At 39.9% G+C, this 18,683-nt stretch overlaps 1 protein-coding gene across 2 annotated transcripts in view; it reads right to left on the bottom strand.

Annotated features, from left to right (window-relative positions):
• Positions 1–14,041, bottom strand: part of ESCO1 (establishment of sister chromatid cohesion N-acetyltransferase 1) — a 33,697-nt gene extending 19,656 nt beyond the window's left edge. For both annotated transcript variants that reach the window (XR_006016438.1, XM_042030115.1), the window contains exons 1-7: positions 13,946–14,041; positions 11,224–11,327; positions 10,867–11,065; positions 8,930–10,292; positions 8,167–8,278; positions 6,921–6,984; positions 4,731–4,845 (exon numbers count right to left, since the gene is read on the bottom strand). Coding sequence is in view for 1 of the 2 variants with exons in the window: in XM_042030115.1 (XP_041886049.1) it covers positions 4,731–4,845; positions 6,921–6,984; positions 8,167–8,278; positions 8,930–10,292; positions 10,867–11,063 (1,851 nt within the window). In the remaining variant the exon portion in view is untranslated. The remainder of the gene's footprint in view (positions 1–4,730; positions 4,846–6,920; positions 6,985–8,166; positions 8,279–8,929; positions 10,293–10,866; positions 11,066–11,223; positions 11,328–13,945) is intronic.
• Between the last annotated feature and the right edge of the window lie 4,642 nt (positions 14,042–18,683).

The following is an 18,683-nucleotide window of genomic DNA, read 5'->3' as shown; positions in this document are numbered from 1 at the left end:
GAAACTGCTCTCCCCCATCCCACTTGGGGGCAATGAGGGAGGAGCTGCATGGTGCTCAGCTGCCTGCCAGGGTTAACCCACAACACAATGTTAGTGGCCTTGGGGCCTGAATTCCTGTAGCAGCTCCCAGCTAACGTTACAAAACATTCCCACCTCCTGTCAGGACAAAGGACACCACTTACAAGCCACCTGAATTTGCAAGACTAAGCTGGGTTGCTGCAGTGAAGAAGAACCGGGAAGAAGTGAAAATAAGGAAGAATACCATCCCTGTAATAACAGAGCTATCCCAAAGGGTACCATTTGTGTAGGAAGAAAAGTAACTGCTCTCAAGTACCAAACTCCCTCCCTTATGCTTACACAGCAGTCACTGTCTCGTTTTCACTGGGCTTACAGGACAGGAGAGAGGCAGTACTGAACTAAAGAGAACAATGAGAGATTGCCCAAAAGCCATTCTCTAAATCTTCAGAGAAATTGCCTAACCAGACTATATCAGTTTAAGGAAGAAAATAGCAACTTTAAATGATTGTGATGCAAGTTTCTTCAGGCTCATAAGAAATCACTCTTACACTTATTATTTCCGCTAAGGGCTGCGTTTTCACCTTAAATAAAAATATTTATTTAATAGATAACCTATTTCAGTCAAGCAGGAAACTGTGTTCAATTTTAATCAAAATATATGTAAAGAAAAATTCAAGTATAATATCCAAATGTGTAAACTGGATCAGCATGCACATCACATCCACATGTAGCACCAACTCAAACCTAAGAATCAAAAGCACCTTCCATCAAGCAATCCTGATCCATGCACTTGCTGATACTTATAAAGATCAACTACATTTAATCACATTTGCTAGCATCCAGGCATTAACTCAGAGCTCTAGAAAGGCAAAATAGGTCTCCATAACTCTATACTATCCTTCTATCACTTTGGTGATTTGTTTTCACTGTTCATTCATTTTACATATTTTTTTTCTAAAACTGATGACTTATTTTCAAAATACTAGCCAGATTCAAAGCAACAGACCTCCTCAAAATGGAGTAAGTATCCCTGTGCTTCATAGGTAATTATTTAGGACGTTCCTTTGTAGCATTAATGCTTTTATGAATTCTTATTTTTATGGTCAAAATTCTGTCCTAGGTCGGACAGGCAAGCAGAATTTTTACAAGATGAAAACAACTGACTTTCCTTGTCTTGGTTGTACAGCATCTCTCCTTTGATCAAAACTGAAAACATGTGCTTTGTGCATTTATATTTCTATTTCAGAAGTTAAAAGAACAGATGATTTCATATTCAAGTTCCCGTATTTGCAAATCACATTCATGTAATTGCAAAGTAAAGAACAATTCCAGTGCATTAGTCTATAAAGCTTCCTATGGAGCTTCATGCAACCTGCTGACCTACCAACTGAACTTCATTTAAATGAAGTGTAAGGGGTGCAGTTCACAAATATTCAGAACAGACTATTCCATCAAACACTAAGTCACGGATTTGGAATGCAGTGGATTTTAAGCCTCAACCTTAATTTCTTTCCCGCAAAAAAAGAGATCATACTCTCCTCAGTCTGAACCTAAGTCTTTGCATGTCACTTCAAACACCATTGTTTTCTGGCACTGTTTGCTTTATGAAGTTTGTTGGAATATTAGACTCTTTGCTGTTCTCAGCTGAAGTTCCATGCTCTGAAGAGACTTGCTTTTTAAGATGTGTGACAGCAAGCAAATCTGAACAGAAACAACCCATCGTTTGACTTAGATGTACTTCTACAAAATGAAGATAATTTTATGTTTGAAAGTTGCCCAGATAAATAGATGATGTGTACCAAGAAAGACTGGTGCAAGTGCAGCTACTAAAAACTTCTTCTACGAACAGATTTGTTATTTCACTTCTCTTACAGCCAAACAGCCTTAAAGCTAGTAAAGATTCTATTACTTAAGAAAAAAAGAAAACTAAGCTATTCATTATAGCAATCATATGGGAGAAGAAGGAGGCTAAGATACATCTTTAAGGATTAAATATGAAAAAACCAAAGCATATTGTGAAAAACAAAGCCCAGTTTTACCATAACACCTCTCTAAATATAGCTCAGGGACCAAAAAGATTAGAATACACAGACAATACTGTAACATTCCAGATTCTGAGCCTCAGATACCACAAAGAAAATTAAAAAGACAGGTGTCAAACGTACATACAAAAGACTAGGAAAATTCAGTAGTAAAAAAGCAGCAAAATAAAGATACTGCATTATGTGACTAGTCAAATAAATAATTAGTTTTTCAGCTTTGGTTACAAAAAGAATAAAGGATTCTGTACATACATTAAGATGGACTGGCTTGACAGATCTGCAAGAGAATCAGATCTCACACTGGAGAGCCCAAAATTGCATCTTTCAGGCATTTAATTTTTTTTTTTAAGCTAACAAAGTGCTAATTAAATGTCTCTTGCTAAGAATAAAAGCATGACTTCCCAACTTTGCTCAAGGTAAAGAAAAATGCAACTGCTTCTCTTAACATGCCAGACACTTAAAATAAAAATGATTTCTAGCTATTAACTATAATTTTGTAGACACTACAAATGCTAATTTAAGTGATTTGACCTTGTGTAGTGAGACTGCTCTCCACATAGGAGAAATTTCAATCTCAGCAGTTTTTAAACCAAATTCATAATTTCGCTGTTCTCACAACATAAACACCTTTGAAAATAATTACAACTACTAATAGAAAAATAAGCCCAGCCATTCTGAAGCCACATTTTAAAAACTCACCATGGTTTTGCAAGCAAAACTATTAAATTACAAAATGTACCCTTATTTTATTACATGCATTTATTCCCCAATCTTTTGAGTATTTGTAAGAGGAAAGTCTAGTACTTTAGAAATGAATTTAGCCACTTTTCACCTCCAGAAGCTGGCACAAACTATTCTAAATGTAACTGCATCTCATCTCCACTGTAATCAAGGTCAAGGTCAGTATTTTACAAAGTGGCTTACCTAGTATTTGGGTTCCTCTCTCTGTTTTGACAAAAGAGCAGTTTTCCCCAAGGTAAAAGAACAACAGACCAATACCTTATCTAATGTTTTCTTGGTAAACTGAAATACCAATAAAAAGGATTAAAATGCCCTTTCCACACAATAAAAAGCCTACTCTGAACTCAATGAAATCAAAGTGAATTAGATTTGTATGAAGTGCTGAAATACGCAAGATACTGTGAAGCTGTTACTTGCACATTCAGAAATTAAATACAATGCTCACTTGCATTTTCCAGAAATACACACAGAAAACCACAAACTAAGTCTCTCCCATTCTTCCTCATTTTCCCCATTGCTCTTCATCAATGACCCTTTCTTTAAAATTTTGTTTGGTAAATAACTTTTATTGTTGTATACCTAAAGAAAAGATTACTCTCCTAATTCTAGCTGAATACAAGGATACTACCAGCATAGTAGTCAGTAACTTGCAAAAATTCTCTTTGTATAATAAACACTGCAGAGGGCTACACAACCCCTCTTCAGTAGCAAAGCAGGAAGTTCTGTATTTCTTCTTGTCAAAGATCCTAGCAACTTTTCAGCCAAGTTCTATTACTGTGTGAGTAAAAATTAAGTTACTTTTACAGAAATGAAAAGGGATATTCTTATAGTCCTTTTAATGTAGTTAAAATATTTAATAATTTATTTTAATTTTGTTGGTAAAATGAATTTCAAAGAGGCAGTAACTGAAATACTTCTTAAACGTTAGACACAGTTCAGTTATCCTGCGGCTGGGCATTCACATGCCTAGATTTGTATGTGCCTAGATTTGTGTAACTTCAGGCAAATGAAGGATATATTTATAAATTTAGTTCTAGGAAGCTCTAGTTTTAAAATATTTCAATATGGATATAAGACAGTGTTCAGAATTCACTTGGTTCTATTTCAGTAAATACTTCCATGTGTATAATCCATGTATTACATGAAAAAATAACGATTTAGTAACATCTCCAATTATATATATGAGAGGTATAATTTCATAAGAAACTTGCGTCCTTCCTAATGGCCTGGATTCCTCTCCCTCTCTAGCCTTTCATTTCTCAAGGATTAGCTGACATGGGGGTTATTAAAAACACAAACCAAAACAACTAAAAACTCCAACTCTCTCACAATCAAGTTGTGTGATTCTATAAGACGACAGAACAACTGTGTCACTCCCTTCTCATTTTGCACTTTATTGTTACCTGTATTTTGTAGCTAACAGTCAAAAGGGTAAGAATAAATAACCTAACTGGTACTGTTGCTTAAATACTATGGTAAAAATAAGTGCAGGCACTGGGAAATCTTTAAGTTGGTCTCAGAACAATGGACACTTTAAGGACACAGGAACAAATCTGTTGGTATTAATTTTGCACGCAATCTACCAGATGCATCTCCTCCTATAAATCTGAAATTTTAAGAAACTGATAATTTACACGGAAGTAAAGGCACATTCACTCTCCCTATTTTCCAAGAACAGCCATTCTATTTAGAAATTGCAGAAATTTATTTTAACAAGAAACATTAAACATTAAGGCTTGCTGCCACCAATCTCCCATCAACACTGAATGGCAATTTAGTACAGGTTCTACTTTTACAAGTCATTTACAGTGGTGGTAAGTAGTATGAATAAGTAATGATTTTTAGACAAATTTGTTAAAACACAGCACTGCAAATTCAGAAGTAATTTCTTCGAGAAGCTATAAGCCTTACTAAAAGGGTATTACTTACTGTGATCAGCTGCTTATCACCATCTTTTCCTGCTTCTTTTAGCTTCTGAATATGTTCCTCAGATGATGGCAAGTTACTGCATTTTGATGCTAATGAAGGATTTGACAATGGAACCCTTGAAATACAAACACATTTCATGTTAAAAATGGAACTGCTTATACACATCATGCTAGATATTCAGAACCACTGTGATTAGTACAAACTTTACCAAGATGCTAATCCAAATTACTTACATAAAACACAGTCCTGTATATTTTTATCTGCAATTCAAATGGAAAACTAAGGAAATAAAAGGATTAATCAAAAAACACAGTTTGTGACTAGCCTAACTACAAGAATTTTTTGGTTTATGAGGAAAAAATTATTATCAAGTGGGTCAATTAGTCACAACCATTAGCACCAGCATTTAAAAGAGGAACTTCCAGAGCATGACCAATGGTGTCTAATACTATATATTTCCAGTGTAAGGTTTAGGTATCATACATCAGGCTGCTAAAGCAGACCATGTAAATACATTCTCACAAATCTAAACCAGATGTCAAATCCTTACAATTAAAACTTACTCTCTTCTAACAACTGACAGTGAAGGGAGGAAGAAGAGGACCCAAGGAATAAATGCATGGGTATCACTGCAATCTCACTGAGTTTAAATTTCCCCTTGTCACAGCTGAGAGAAAACACTGGAAAATACGTCACCAAAGTCATTCTATGAACTTGCCACCGTATTCAGGGGAAAAAAATGACATTTATTCCAGGTTTGGATAAAACTCGTGGAGATTGCCAAAGCAAAACACACACAAAAATACACATACTTCAGTACATACTAGATATTTACATATTTTCTGTTTCTGAGCCAAGTAAGGACACAGGACCAAACACTTAATTGTGGCACCTGCTGTAGCACAGGTAGCAGGTTAATCCAGAGAGCTTTTTAAAAAATAACACTCTTGCCAGACATTTTTAAAACAGTATTTTTTGTGTTAAATTAGGGTTAATTATTTATTCCTTTCATGTGCCCTAAAATTTGCATTAAGTAGCTACTTAAAGGTTTGCCTTTTCCTACAAAGCCCTAAAGAGAGCTACGTCACTGTTGATGTGCACACAGATAACAGATTACTCTATGTTATGGCGGGAGTACCACAGAAAGAATGATGGCTTAAATCTTGGACATCATAGAGAAAGCAGGGTAAGAAAGGTCTCAAAATTAAAATATATATTCAGATAATAGTAAAGCAATAGGAGCCTGTTCAGGCAGTAAAGGTAATAAATTTAAGTTAGATACCATAAACCTGTTTGACCGTTGAGAATAAAAACATGAAAAATCAAAGTTATTGTAATACTTATCAATACATTTTAAACCACTCATTTAAGTAGTTTGCATCTATCTACCTTATCCATCTTCTGTGAAGTTCCATAGTAGTTTAGTTTTTCAACATGTACAAAGGAGTTGGTTAGTCAGAATTGTTAATGGGGCCTCAGAGAGATGTACTGAAAATTAACCTGAAACATTTCTTTTTGTCCCCATTTTGAATAGAGAAAGCAGTAACAACACACTGACCACTGCTACTGCTCAAGGTACCAGATAAAAAGAAATTTTTGTCTTTAGCTTGTAATTGACTAAAACCAGAGTCTATGCCAGGACTGCTCAAAAAACTGTAAGTCAACGTGATCAAGGCTAAAATGCAAACCTGAACTGTAAGACAAACTTAGTACAAAGAACTTTTTCTTTTTAATATGGCTGCTGACACCTTCATTTCACAGCAATCATGAAATTCCAAATTAAATCCCCTCTTCCCCACCTAAAAAGATTTCACATGTACAAGACTCCCATAGTTCAAGGAGTAAAAAACTCCAAACCTAAGTGAAATAATTCAGCAAGTGAAAATCATGTGGCAAATCCTTCCCTTACTCTCTGGTTCCCATCTGAGGAAGAGACCAGTAAAAATGTTTCTCCAACTCTGTTAAATAATACTTTTTGAAATAAATGCACAGCTAAAAATATCTTGATGATTTCCTTAGCAAAGCAAAAACATCCCTTAACAATGGGGTAAAATGAAAGTCCGTATAAACAAAGGACAAGTCACTTATTTGAAACTGAAAACTGAGGCTGGGAGACAACAGTTTTGTAATAAATTCTCTCATAACTCTATGCAAGGTTACTGCAACTTCCTAATGTATGAAATACTATACCTGTTCTCAGATTCAGAAGCTTGACTTGTAAGTGATGTTTGCATCAACTGCGTGGGAGCCAAATCTACAATTAATCAAAGATCGTAACTTCATTATAAAGTTTTTAGTTGCAAAGGAAATTTGAGTTACACAAACAGTGAATTTCAAAAAGCATATTCAAGACAACTTTGCAACCTGTTCATGGCCTAAAAAAAATTTCAAGTTTGAGGCAGTATTTGCATTTTTCTCCAGGTATACTTATTTAAAAAAAGGCATTTTTCTCCAGCATTTTGACAGCAATTCTGCAGAACACTTTGCAGCAGCTAAACAAGGCCAGCAGTAAACTATATAGATTTTAAATATGTTTATACTGACACACATATATAAATAGCTGTATATATTTTATCAGAATAATAAATGTATAGTATGCCCCCCCTGAAGCATGTTCTACAACACTTAAGAAAAACACTTTAAAGAAAAACAATCAAGAATAACAAAAGAAAGAAAAAAAATTTTTTTTTAATTCTCCAAGAGAAATTAAGAGTGTTTACCCTTCAAAAGTATCCTACAATGGCAGGAAAGAAACCCCAACTATTTAGTTAAGCTAAATAATAGAACAGTGCATTCAAACTTAGGTTCAGACTAAGAAAACACACCAAAACCCCAGAACAAACCCCTCATCACTAAGAACAGAAAAAAAATTAATGAAAAGTTAGTGACCCACTGATAGTATTTCTTAGTCAAATGTACTTCAGTCAAAACATTCACATCACACTCATCATAAGCTTTCACAAACTGCATTCACGTGCTGATAAATGAAGACTATGTAATAAAAACAGGAGAATGATTACTGAAGTAATAATTTGGTTAAGATCAAGTAGAAAAACTTAGAAGAAATGCAGATACTTATTCAAAGGAAATAGAGCAGAGAAGTAACAAAAACCAAGCCAAGAGAAGAAGCCAACTGAAATATGGAAGTTCTACTGCTTTATTACATGGAAAAGGAAAGAATCTGGTTGGGTTTCCCCTCTTTCTCACTGCACAGCCCAGAGAAAAAAATACATTTTGGTTCAGTACATTTCAGCTACTCAAGTGGCCCTGGGTGTCACACAAAGCCATACAAAACCGCCGGTCAACAGCTCCACCCCCAGAAGTTCAGCTGTGTGCCAGCTACACCTTACTCTGTGAAGCACTCCTCTTAAAGGGAGACTTATGCTTCCCACAGAACTGATCAAACCAAGTGGAGAAATTCATACTAGACAGTTACCTTGAGGTTCACTTTCTCTGGGTTCTTTTTTCAATTGTTTTGGTGGCCTAGGAGCTGTAACACACTTTACTGGAGAACTTTCTGGACTTGATTCCAAATGTAATCGAAAGTTCTAGGCAAAACAGAAAACATTAAATAAAAAAACATGCAAGCTATCCAATGTCTTTAACCTATTAACAAAACCACTCATTTAACTAAGTATTAACATGCTGAATACAGCACTGGTTTTCTGATTCCTGTGTTAATTTAAGCAGACAAAGTGCAATTGATTAGCTAGTCCATGTTGAACTTTGTGGTATTGATTTTGAAAAAAATCTTTTTCATTTTATATATAAGCTTGTAAAATATTTCCTATATAACAAGAGTTTCCTTAAAATCCTAAATTTTAATAGAAACTCATTCAGATAGGGAAATGAGAGAGAAACAAGTGCTCTCCTAATACACCTTTGCAGAACAAAGCAGCTATAGAAACTGAAGGCACAAAGAAGTGTCCACATGAATCTGTACAACCTTTGGCTCCAGCACAAAATTTTACTGATCAACATTTAGTTAACAACAGAATCTAGGAGGGTAAAATCGATTAATTTTTCAGTTTACTATCACCCATCTATGACAACACAGCAGTAAATCTTTAATACATTTGAAAATTTCAGATTACTGTAAAAGAAAATCAGTGTTAAAACAGTTCTGAGCATGGGATTCTCAGAAAACAAAATAGATTTAGAACAACCTCCCACTGAACAACATAATTAAAATAACTTACCTCATCTGGTCTTGGCTCACATAAACGTTTTGTCAAGTTAGGCAACAAACCATTTTCTGCATCTTTCCTTGTGGGCTGTTTTGTTTCTAATGTCACTTCTTTAGCTTCAGCTCTTTCAGATGAAGTATTTGATTTCTCCTGCACACAAGTTGTACTTTCATTCTCAAACAGTCTTGTTGACAGCTTGCCTTGTGCCTTTGAAAGCTCTGCTTCTGCAGCCATTTGACTTGCCTCTGAAACTTCAGGAAAATCTTTCAGAAAAGGAAGCTTGGGGGCATTTGGAGAATTTGAGTTACTTTGCTTCGCGTTACTAGCTTTCAGCAATTTAATTTTGGTCCATTTAGAGTTTTTGTTCGAGGAGTTATTTCTACCATTCAGAGTACATTTGACAGGCATTGCTTTTTTGCTAGGGAAAAACCGTTTGCACTGAGTACTTTGACTGGGTTCTTTCTGAGTAAGCATTTCACTTTGCTGTAACTGCGTGTCATCATGCTTTTCCTCTGTTTTGCTATCCTCTGCATTAGGGGAATCTTTTTTCACTTCTACTGTATCTGACTCAATCTCACCTGCAATTTCTTCACAAAGTTCAAGGATGCTCACCCTTTTAGATTTTGCATCATTCTCTGGTTGATCAGCCACATTTGTCTCACTTACAGATGGCTGTGGAGTATTTTTTGGTTTTGTACTGGCTTTTACGGTCTGATGTGTTTGTTGCTTTTCCTTAGATGCTGTAGAATTTGGCTTAAGAGAATCAATTTCTACTTTCTTCGTGTTGCTAGAATTAGGAGATACAGGGCCTGTTTGGTCTTTCTTGACCTCCTCAAGACTCTCATCAGGACATGATGAGGACCCTTGAAGATTGTGCTGAAAGCTACTGGCATTATCTTTTTTATTGCCTGCTTTACACTTTTTCTCTTTCAGAGAGCTGGTCACTTCTCCATGTATTTCTTTATCCTCGTTTGTATTGTTTGGCTTTATGTTTTTCTGTTCCGTTTTCCCTCCAGCAGATTTCAGTGGTTTTGCTGCAACACTGTGAGCCTGTCTTTTTGCCTGGCTACCGTGCTTAACTTCCAAAACTTTTTCTTCTTTAACTTCTCTGCTGCGCAGGGATCTTGCTGGAACATGTACATGTGTTAACTGCTGCAGTCTCTGTGATCTCCTTGTTACTGGCTCGTTTGGTGCAATTAAGCATTTTGACTTAGGAATTTCTTGCACAGATTTTTTCTGGCATACCTCCTTTTTTTCTGCAGATTTAGGCTGCTGCTGCTGGACTGTTTTGCCAGGTATTGTTTTATTATTTGAGTTCAATGCTGATGATCTTGTAGTCATGCGTGTTACTACTTCAGGTTCATTGGTGTTATCACTGAAAGATTCAAATAATATTTTTTTCAGCATCCAGAAAGTAGAATTTGTCATAAGATTCTTTTCATTCCTCCTCTGCCTCTTTTTTTCTTTTCTTTTTAAAAAACACTAGATCTTATACACTCAATAGTTTTAGAAGAATTTGCCCTAGAATTGTTCCAAAAAGGAGCTCACTTCCACCTGGTTACTCTTAAGTGTTGTATTTAATGTTATTTATGCATTGCAAAACTGAACAATGAACCCCAGATGAACGCGTTTTAATATGTCTAGCAGTTTTTAATCACTGATACTTGTGACTTTCAAATGAAGTATGAGCTTAGATAATATTGAATTTATTTTTACTTCAGAAACGTTTTTGAAGGCGGTCTTTCTGGATTTCAAGACACTTACATGCTTCCAGAGAAAAATCCTGTAGCAGACAGCATACATAATGATTTAAATCTGATCTCCCTTCTAGCACTATTTAACTATTTAGCTGCATCTTTAACTCAGATTCCCCCTGCTTAGATTGTTTCTGCACTAGTGTAGTCTATCAAGATAACACAAAACAATTACGTACTTTTTTTGTCACTGACCTGTTTGGTTTGACAGAGGTTTTGGGTACAGTTTTCTCCTGCACTGCACACTGATTGGGCTTTGATTTATTTGAGCCATGTTTTGTATCCGACACCTCTTTTTCCTTCTTTGACAAAGATGGTTTGCTGTTCTTGTCCAGCTTTGGACGTTTAGCAGAAGGCTCTACTAATGTAGACTTCCTTTTCTGAGCTGCCATTTCTGTAAAAAACCAAGTGACTCAGCTTTTAGATTCTTTGTCAAATATCATAACTTTTCACTTTTATATATTCACTTTTCCTTTTATAGCCAGATCATGCTGTGATCAGAAAGCAAATCATCAAAGCAATCTCAAACCAAATTACACTTATTTTACTTACAGGTTTTTACAAAAGGCAATCGATGTTTAGGCCAAAGTAACTTATCAAGGTGTGCCAAGAGCATTCCTTATGCATATGCTTACAAACAGGACGTTTCATGCCACCTATGAAGAACAGAAAATGTTCATACAGTAAACACTTCATTAACTTCCTTCTCAGACTCTGAATTCCCACCCTCTTCCAGCCCCTCAAACAATGCTTAGCTTTAAAGTTTCATTGATAAGGAACTAAAAAAAAAAAAAAAAAATCCAAGCCAACAACCAACCAAAAAACAACTGGCAAATTTTATTTCCTATTTCCATATCCAACAATTTTTGGCACTTTGCTGTCTTAAACACTACACCCTTTTACCTTTCGAAAGGTGGCAGATAACAGTACAATTCAAAAACAAGTTTCTCAGCCTTTCACCTTTTTCCAGAAAATAGTGTGCTGCTCTCTTTCCCAGCCAATAAGAAAGTGGGACTGCTGTCAGTCTTGTGCTTCACAGTGACAGGGAATAAACACATTAGACTCAGTTACCAAGTTTTGTGGCTGCTACAACAGAACTTCACAGACATTAGCAACCACCTACAACTGTTCCTTCTAACATGACTTAAACTACAAATCAAGAGATGGAAAGCCTAGAAAGTAGCATTATGAGAGATATTTCCCTTGGGCAGTTAATGTCTTCAAGAGAACTGAAATGATGTTAACGATGCAGAAGTTACTCTGCACAAGAGTCTGAAAACTAACAGAGATTCTTGGTAAAAAATCTTCACCAATTTGGCTGATCATCCCTTTCATATACATTTTTGACTTCTGAAACTTTTCAGTTCCCTTATTCAAAGACACTGTTACTGTATTATGGCATAGATAATAATTGCTCAATAAAGTTTCAGTAATAACTCTATAAAATTTGTAAAAAAAAAAAAATTTACTGGAAGACTCAGTGGTCAGAACTTCCACATCACCATTTTCAATCAAGAATTACCTACTAATTTTTGTTACTGACAGACTTACAGCTTATATACAGATTTCTATGAAACTACATTGCTTTTCAAACCTTAACTGATCTGATGTTAAATCTCACAGATTTTTAAGGTCAAACAGGAACAAGTCACCAGTTGTGCAACACAGACCAGACACTGTCAGTTCATTACAACTAAAGTACAACTTCCAGTATTGACAAATGAGTGTCTTTCTCTAATAATTTGAAAGACACTTATGTCAAGCTCCTTTTAATAATTAGTCATTATTCAAAAGGAAAAAGTAAACAACTGCACTTTTTCTTTTCTTTAGACTTTATATTGTCCTTCACCTCATTTTCACTTATCCACTTACGAAAGCATTTCTAACCATGCAAAACAGGTAATTTTATTAAAAAGCTGATTGAAACGCAGATTCCAGACACCAGTGCTGTCTTCTGACCTCCTCCTTTAAAGAAGATACATGACAAAAACCCATATTTGAGGTATATTTTTTAAATTCTACCCAGGGAAGAAATCACTAACAGCGCTTTTTGTGGTGCTATTTTCACGTCTCTCCCTAACGAACAGGTAACAGAATTTCTGTGCCTACATTCTAATAGCTCATGAGCTCCATAACATCTCACACGCCTATGGGTTTCCACCAGTCAAAGAAAATCTGTCAGAGCTGCGGTATGGCCACTCATCCTGAAAATAACAGCCCAGCTGCTGAATAGGTCTTTGGTCTCTTAGAGCACAATACTGACCCTCAGAATCTGAGAATACCATGACACACACTGTACACACCTGGACCTTTTTCGGTTTTTTCCAGACATGACATGGCACACTCACAGAAGACTTTCAAGTACAACACAGAAAGTACAAAACTTCCCTCACTGGCACTCCTCAGGAAACTACAAAATACACTCTCCTCCCACAGAGCTCTTGAACTGTAATTTCTTTCCTACTAACACTTTGCACAACAGAGCAAAGTCTTTTCCAGACGTTCCAGAACTGGCAGTCTCTGCCCTGGAGAAGTCACCCTCTAGTAAAAGCCGGATTATGGAAAGCAGGGAAGACACGCAAGTGCAGAACAAACTAGAACTCAAGCAAAGGTTTGGTGCAAGAATTACAGGGGAAAAAAAACGGAACAACAGAACAGAGCAAACAAAAACATCAAACCAAAAAAAAACCCAAACCGACAAACGAACAAAACAGAGAAACGCGAGTCTTACAGCCTCCGGTCCTTAAAGCAGGGGCTAAGGCTGGTTGCCCACCTGCTGGACAGGGCACGGCGTCTCGAACCTGAGGCGTCCCGGCTAAGGGCCACGGCAGCGCCTGGCAGCCCCTACGGCACAACTCAGGGGGAAGGGAAAAGAAGGGGAGGGAAGGGCTGGGCTCCAAGCGTGGCCCGGTGTCAGCCGCCCCAGCGCCCCGCAGTGACAGCCCTCCTGGAGCAGGGCCTGGCGGGGAGCCCCCTCTCCCGGCCAGGAGCTCCCGCGGCCCGGGCCGCCGGGGCAGGGCGGGGGTGCCGGGATGAGGCCGGACGCCGCCGGGCGCCCGCTCCGGTTCCCGCTCACGACAAGGCACGGCCGGCCCGCTTCCCCCGCGACAGCGGCGGGCAGGCCCGGGGAGGAGCCGCCGCCGGGCTCTCGGCCCCGGACGGGGTGCACGGGGGTGACGGGGCCCGCCAGGACACGGGTGGGGTGGGGGGGGAGTGCGGGGGAGAGCAACTTCCTCGGGCCCCCCCGTCCCCCGATTTGCCGGCGGCCGCTTACCTCGCGAGGGTGTCAGCGACGTGCCGGCGCTGGCGGAGGCGGCGAGCCCGAGCCTCGAACCCGCCCACAGCCGGGCACCGCCGCGGCACCGCCCCGTCCCGCCCGCCCCGCCGCCGGCCCAGCCTCCCCCGGCGGGGACGGGGCATCTTCCGGCGGGAGTCGGAACGGGGAGGGCGGGAAGCGGCGTGGTGCGCGCATGCGCAGTCGCCTGTGTGAGGGCGTCGCTGCCGTATGGGAATTCGTTCAGTAAGGAATCCAGAGACGGTACTAATTAAAACATGCATCTAAGGAATGGAGGATGCTTACAAGAGCATATATTGACAGAACAACGGGGAATGGCTTCAAACTGAGAGAGGGTAGGTTTAGGTTAGGTATTAGGAAGAAATTCTTTACTGTGAGAGGATGAGGCACTGGAACCTGTAGCCCAGAGAAGTTGTGGATGCCTCGTCCCTGGAAGTGTTCAAGGCCAAGCTGGATGAAGCTCTGAGCAACCTGCTGTAGTAGGAGGTGTCCCTACCCACGGCAAGGGGATTGGAACCAGACAATCTTTAAGCTCCCCTCTGGCGGCGATGTCCCGGTGGCTCGGCCCACTCGCACTGCTGGGTGCCCGGGTGGGTTGTCCGAGCCTCGTCCTTTGCCGAAAACAAGGAGGGAAAGCGGCGCCACGTGCCATGGGGCCAGTGGGGACAAAGTGACCGCGCTGGCGCCCGCGCTGTGTCAGTCAGCAGCTGACACCTCACAGCTGGCAGCCGTAGTGAAATGAAAAGTGAAGAGTCGACTTGAGAGGGGACCTTGGCAATGTATATAAACATCTAAAGGGCGGTGCCTAGAGGATGGAGCCAGGCTCTCCTTGGTGGTGCTAAGCAGTGCGACAAGAAGCAATGTGCAGAAACTGATGCACAGGAAGTTCCACCTGAACGTGAGGAAGAACTTCTTTACTGTGTGGGTGACCCTGCTCTGGAACGGATTGCCCAGAGAGGCTGTGGAGTCTCCCTCACTGGAGATACTCAAGAACCATCTGGGCACAATTCTTTGCCATGTACTCTAGAATAACCTTGCCTGGGCAGGAAGGTTGGACCAGATGACCCTCTGTGGTCCTTTCCAACCTGACTGATTCTGTGTTTCTGTGATTCTGAGTCCCACCAAGTTCCTGGTGGTATTACAGCAGATGTGCTTGCAGCAGCATTTCCTCAGAGTTTGCAGACCCCTTCTCACAATTATGTTTGCAGACACCTCTGAAGTAGGTTACTCAGCTGCTGCTCGGCGGTGCAGGTGCGCAGACAGCTGCCAGCCCCCTTGGTACAGGTGTGTCATGGTGCCAGTGTATGTCACTTGGGTGTAAAGCAGGACAGACGCTTGCTTGTCTGTGTCAGGGAGATTAAAGAGGGTTCTTGGGTGTGTCTTGGTCCTGTGCAGTGTCCACTCCTCTCTCCAGAGCACCGAGTTCACCCAGAGAGCTGCCTGCTTGAGTCCACTTGTCCAACTTGTTTTACTTTCCTAAGTTTGGCAGTAACTCTGAATGTGCCAGCTAGCTCTTTTGTTCTGTGTACTCTGCACAGTGTTTCACAACTCATTCTATAGCGTAACCACCTATTTGTGATTTTTGCCAGAGTCTGGGATATTTCAGTCCTTGCTACACTTGTCAAGTGTTTATACCTCACCTAACCTTACGTCATGGCTTCTTGGCCTCGGGATATTTCTGTGTCTGAGCCTGTTGTCTACATTGGCAAGTTCTGAACAAAAAGCTGAAGATCTGACATCCATACCACTGATGTGGCAGTCCGGACCAGCTTTGTCACTGGATGCAGTGACAGCTGGAGTTTAAATACATTGGGGATGTTCTGGGGATGTAACTGTGGGTTTGGGTTCCTTCAAAAGGAATCCGTTATGCATGCTCCAAGACCCTGGATGGTAAGTGGAAGCCATCAGAGGATTCCCTTCAAAAGTGAGCTGCTGATCCTAACTGGAATACTAACGCAGAGGTACCTCATGCATACCTAATGTGCTCCATCCATATGACTTTCCTAGGGGTAACCTGAAGTAGGTCCTACCTGAAATGCAGATAAGTGTCTGTATCAACATCTCAACATTCGGCATCTTTGCTGGGCATGTCCACTCTTATCAGTATGTTCTACTTGCCAATATAGACACAGTCTCAGTTTATTTGACCATGAATTCACCTAGTGATGTGTATACACCACTGGAGAACAGCGTGAGGAACCTCAGCCAATCGCCAGGAAAGGTGTTAGAAGAAAAGGTTTTTAATGATAGTATGTGAAAGGGTTTCTCCCAGAGATTTATGATATACTTTACAATTTCTGGTAACAGTTCACTGATCTAAAAGAGATCACAAAAGTATTTTAGTATTAGGTCTTGTAAATATTCATTTGTTAATACCTGCGGTATTTAAAAAGGGGTTATTTTTGTTTTTATAATAAACTTTCTAGGTCTGTTTTATAATCTTCAAAACATTTTAGTGATTTCTATTTTTATTACATTTGTGGGATCCATTGTTGGAAATTGCTGTCAAGTTTCTGAATAGCATACATTTATTTGTATAAACATAAAATTTACCCGGAGATACTCTGTTTTGCCTGTAAAGTTTTTTGTCTCTTTGTTAACTGAAACAAGGAACTGCCTTCCTTGGTATGTCCTCTTTCTGGACACACTTCATTGAAGCACAGTTTGTCCTGGACAAATGGGAATTTTCAGCAGCTGTAGTTTTTTTTAAAAGCGGATAGGAGGAGATGTTATTTATAACTCCCTGTAGCAGCTCCTCTTTAATGCATGATAATCTGCTGTGACTTTACAATGAACACAGCAACATGTGGTCTCCTGCTCTCCCTCAGTATCTGACAGAATATTTTCCAGATGAAGGATATTTTAATCACTGGGCTGCATGTAAATTTCCTGGAGGATGGTAAAAGCATTTCTTTATGTAACCATTATCTTTATAAATTTAAAATAATGTTTTCCCATGTCTCTTTCTTAGGAACATGAAGCAAGTAAACCTAGATATTTTCACATCCTTCCATGAAATAGTAATTTGCTGTATAGCAGGGAAATAGTAAAGTAGCAGGCATTCTTATAAAGCATTAAATTCCAAAATTTGGAAAAACTTAGTTCATAGGATAGAAGACCAGTAATTTTCCAGTTTTCCACAGAAGGTGGCAGCATTTTGAAGCAATGATCTCAGTGTGAACTTGCTAGCAAATGTCATTGTTGAAAGAACACAAACCTCACAGAAATTTACTCTCCTCGGAAGTTGTGGTGAATATAAACAGGAGTCCTTGGGCATGAATTGTTGCAGAACTGGGGAACCTGGGGACGGAGGAGAAACTGCATTCACATAGGTGGAGTATGTAGGACAGATTTAACCCCAAAAGGATTCTTTGTTAATTTAGCCATATTTACCACTGCAGTAATACTGCTGGAGTGCCTCTTGTCTGCAGCTAAGTGAAAAATTACTTGCTTCTAGGTTATGCCTTTTTTCACGGAATAACTCAGCTGATAATGGAACACTCCACTAATTGCAGAGAGTGCCCCGCTGGGCTACAGCTTTGGGAAATGACTGTCACCAGAGAGGGGAAGCTTCTCCTATTATTTCCTCCACTTCTTTTCTCCACTCCCACCAGTGTTCTCCAGCTCCTTACCTCATGCCAGCCTCCATCTAACACCTGAGGGACCCCCATAGGCAAGCAAATTTAACTTCCCGAGCTACCAAAAAAGTAACCCAGTGGAAAAAGTGAATCATACTCTACCAGAGTAAGAAAGGCTGAGAACCGTATGACTGGAATCAGGAGGATAAGAAAAGACGGGAGGAAGCGCAAGCCTTCCCCTTTTGGCATGAGGGAGCTGTTAACATTGACAGCTGCTTGTGAAACTGCAGCCTTAGGGCGGGCTACGTAGTTACAGGACTGAGCGCTTGATCCCAAGCTCAATCCCAGCGGTCCTGCCAGCACGCCGATTTTACAGCTCCCTTTGACATGCAAACGCACTCCCAGCCTGCCCTGCTGCTTATCAGACATCTCATCTGAGCAAGGAAGTGGTGACAGACAACCAAGAGGCAGGAGCTGCTTAACCTTTCACTGGTAATTAACCTTGCAGGCACCGCTCTCGCCTCAGAATGCCTCAGACAGGTGAGGTAAGGCCACATGGGCAGCTCATTTAAACCATATACATTCTACATATACAGAACATTTAAGGAACCGGAGGAGCAGTTGAGACAGCACAGGGCCCCAATTTCCCTCCGTTCAGCAGATTCAAAAAGTCCCTCTACCGCAGGAAGAGGGGAGAGGCTGATTTTTGCATCTCCAGTAGTAGCAGGAATGAGACAGGAAAATTGGATCCTTCAGAGGAAGAGATGCTTGCCAATGAAGAACCACTGTCTGGTAGATTTTTCCTTCTGTTGGAATGAAAATTAAACAACAACAACAAAAACTCAAACCGTAGCTGAGATATCCCACAGCAGATTGGCTGCAGGAGGAGTTACTGGGGGGGGACCCAGCATGTATGCTGGAGGTCAGTGGCAAGTCCCCAGGGTGAGTCTTTTGGGCTTTTTTACACCCCCCTCTTTCTTACTCATTGCCTTGAGCATTCCAGTGCTCTCTCTGACCAGCTGGCATGCTGGGATGAGAACCCCAGCAAGTGGCACAGGTTGAAGGGTGCCCATGTGTTACAGCAACTTGATGACTCAGGGAACAAATGTTTCTTTTCCTCAAGGTGATGATGCATTCAG

The sequence above is a fragment of the Corvus kubaryi genome, unplaced genomic scaffold (genome assembly GCF_017639235.1).
Source record: "Corvus kubaryi isolate FWS band 111438036 unplaced genomic scaffold, C.kubaryi_AGA036_p1.0 132, whole genome shotgun sequence".
NCBI lineage: Eukaryota > Metazoa > Chordata > Aves > Passeriformes > Corvidae > Corvus > Corvus kubaryi.
Note: the sequence above shows the minus strand (reverse complement) of the source record. Positions and strands in the feature narration are given on the sequence as shown.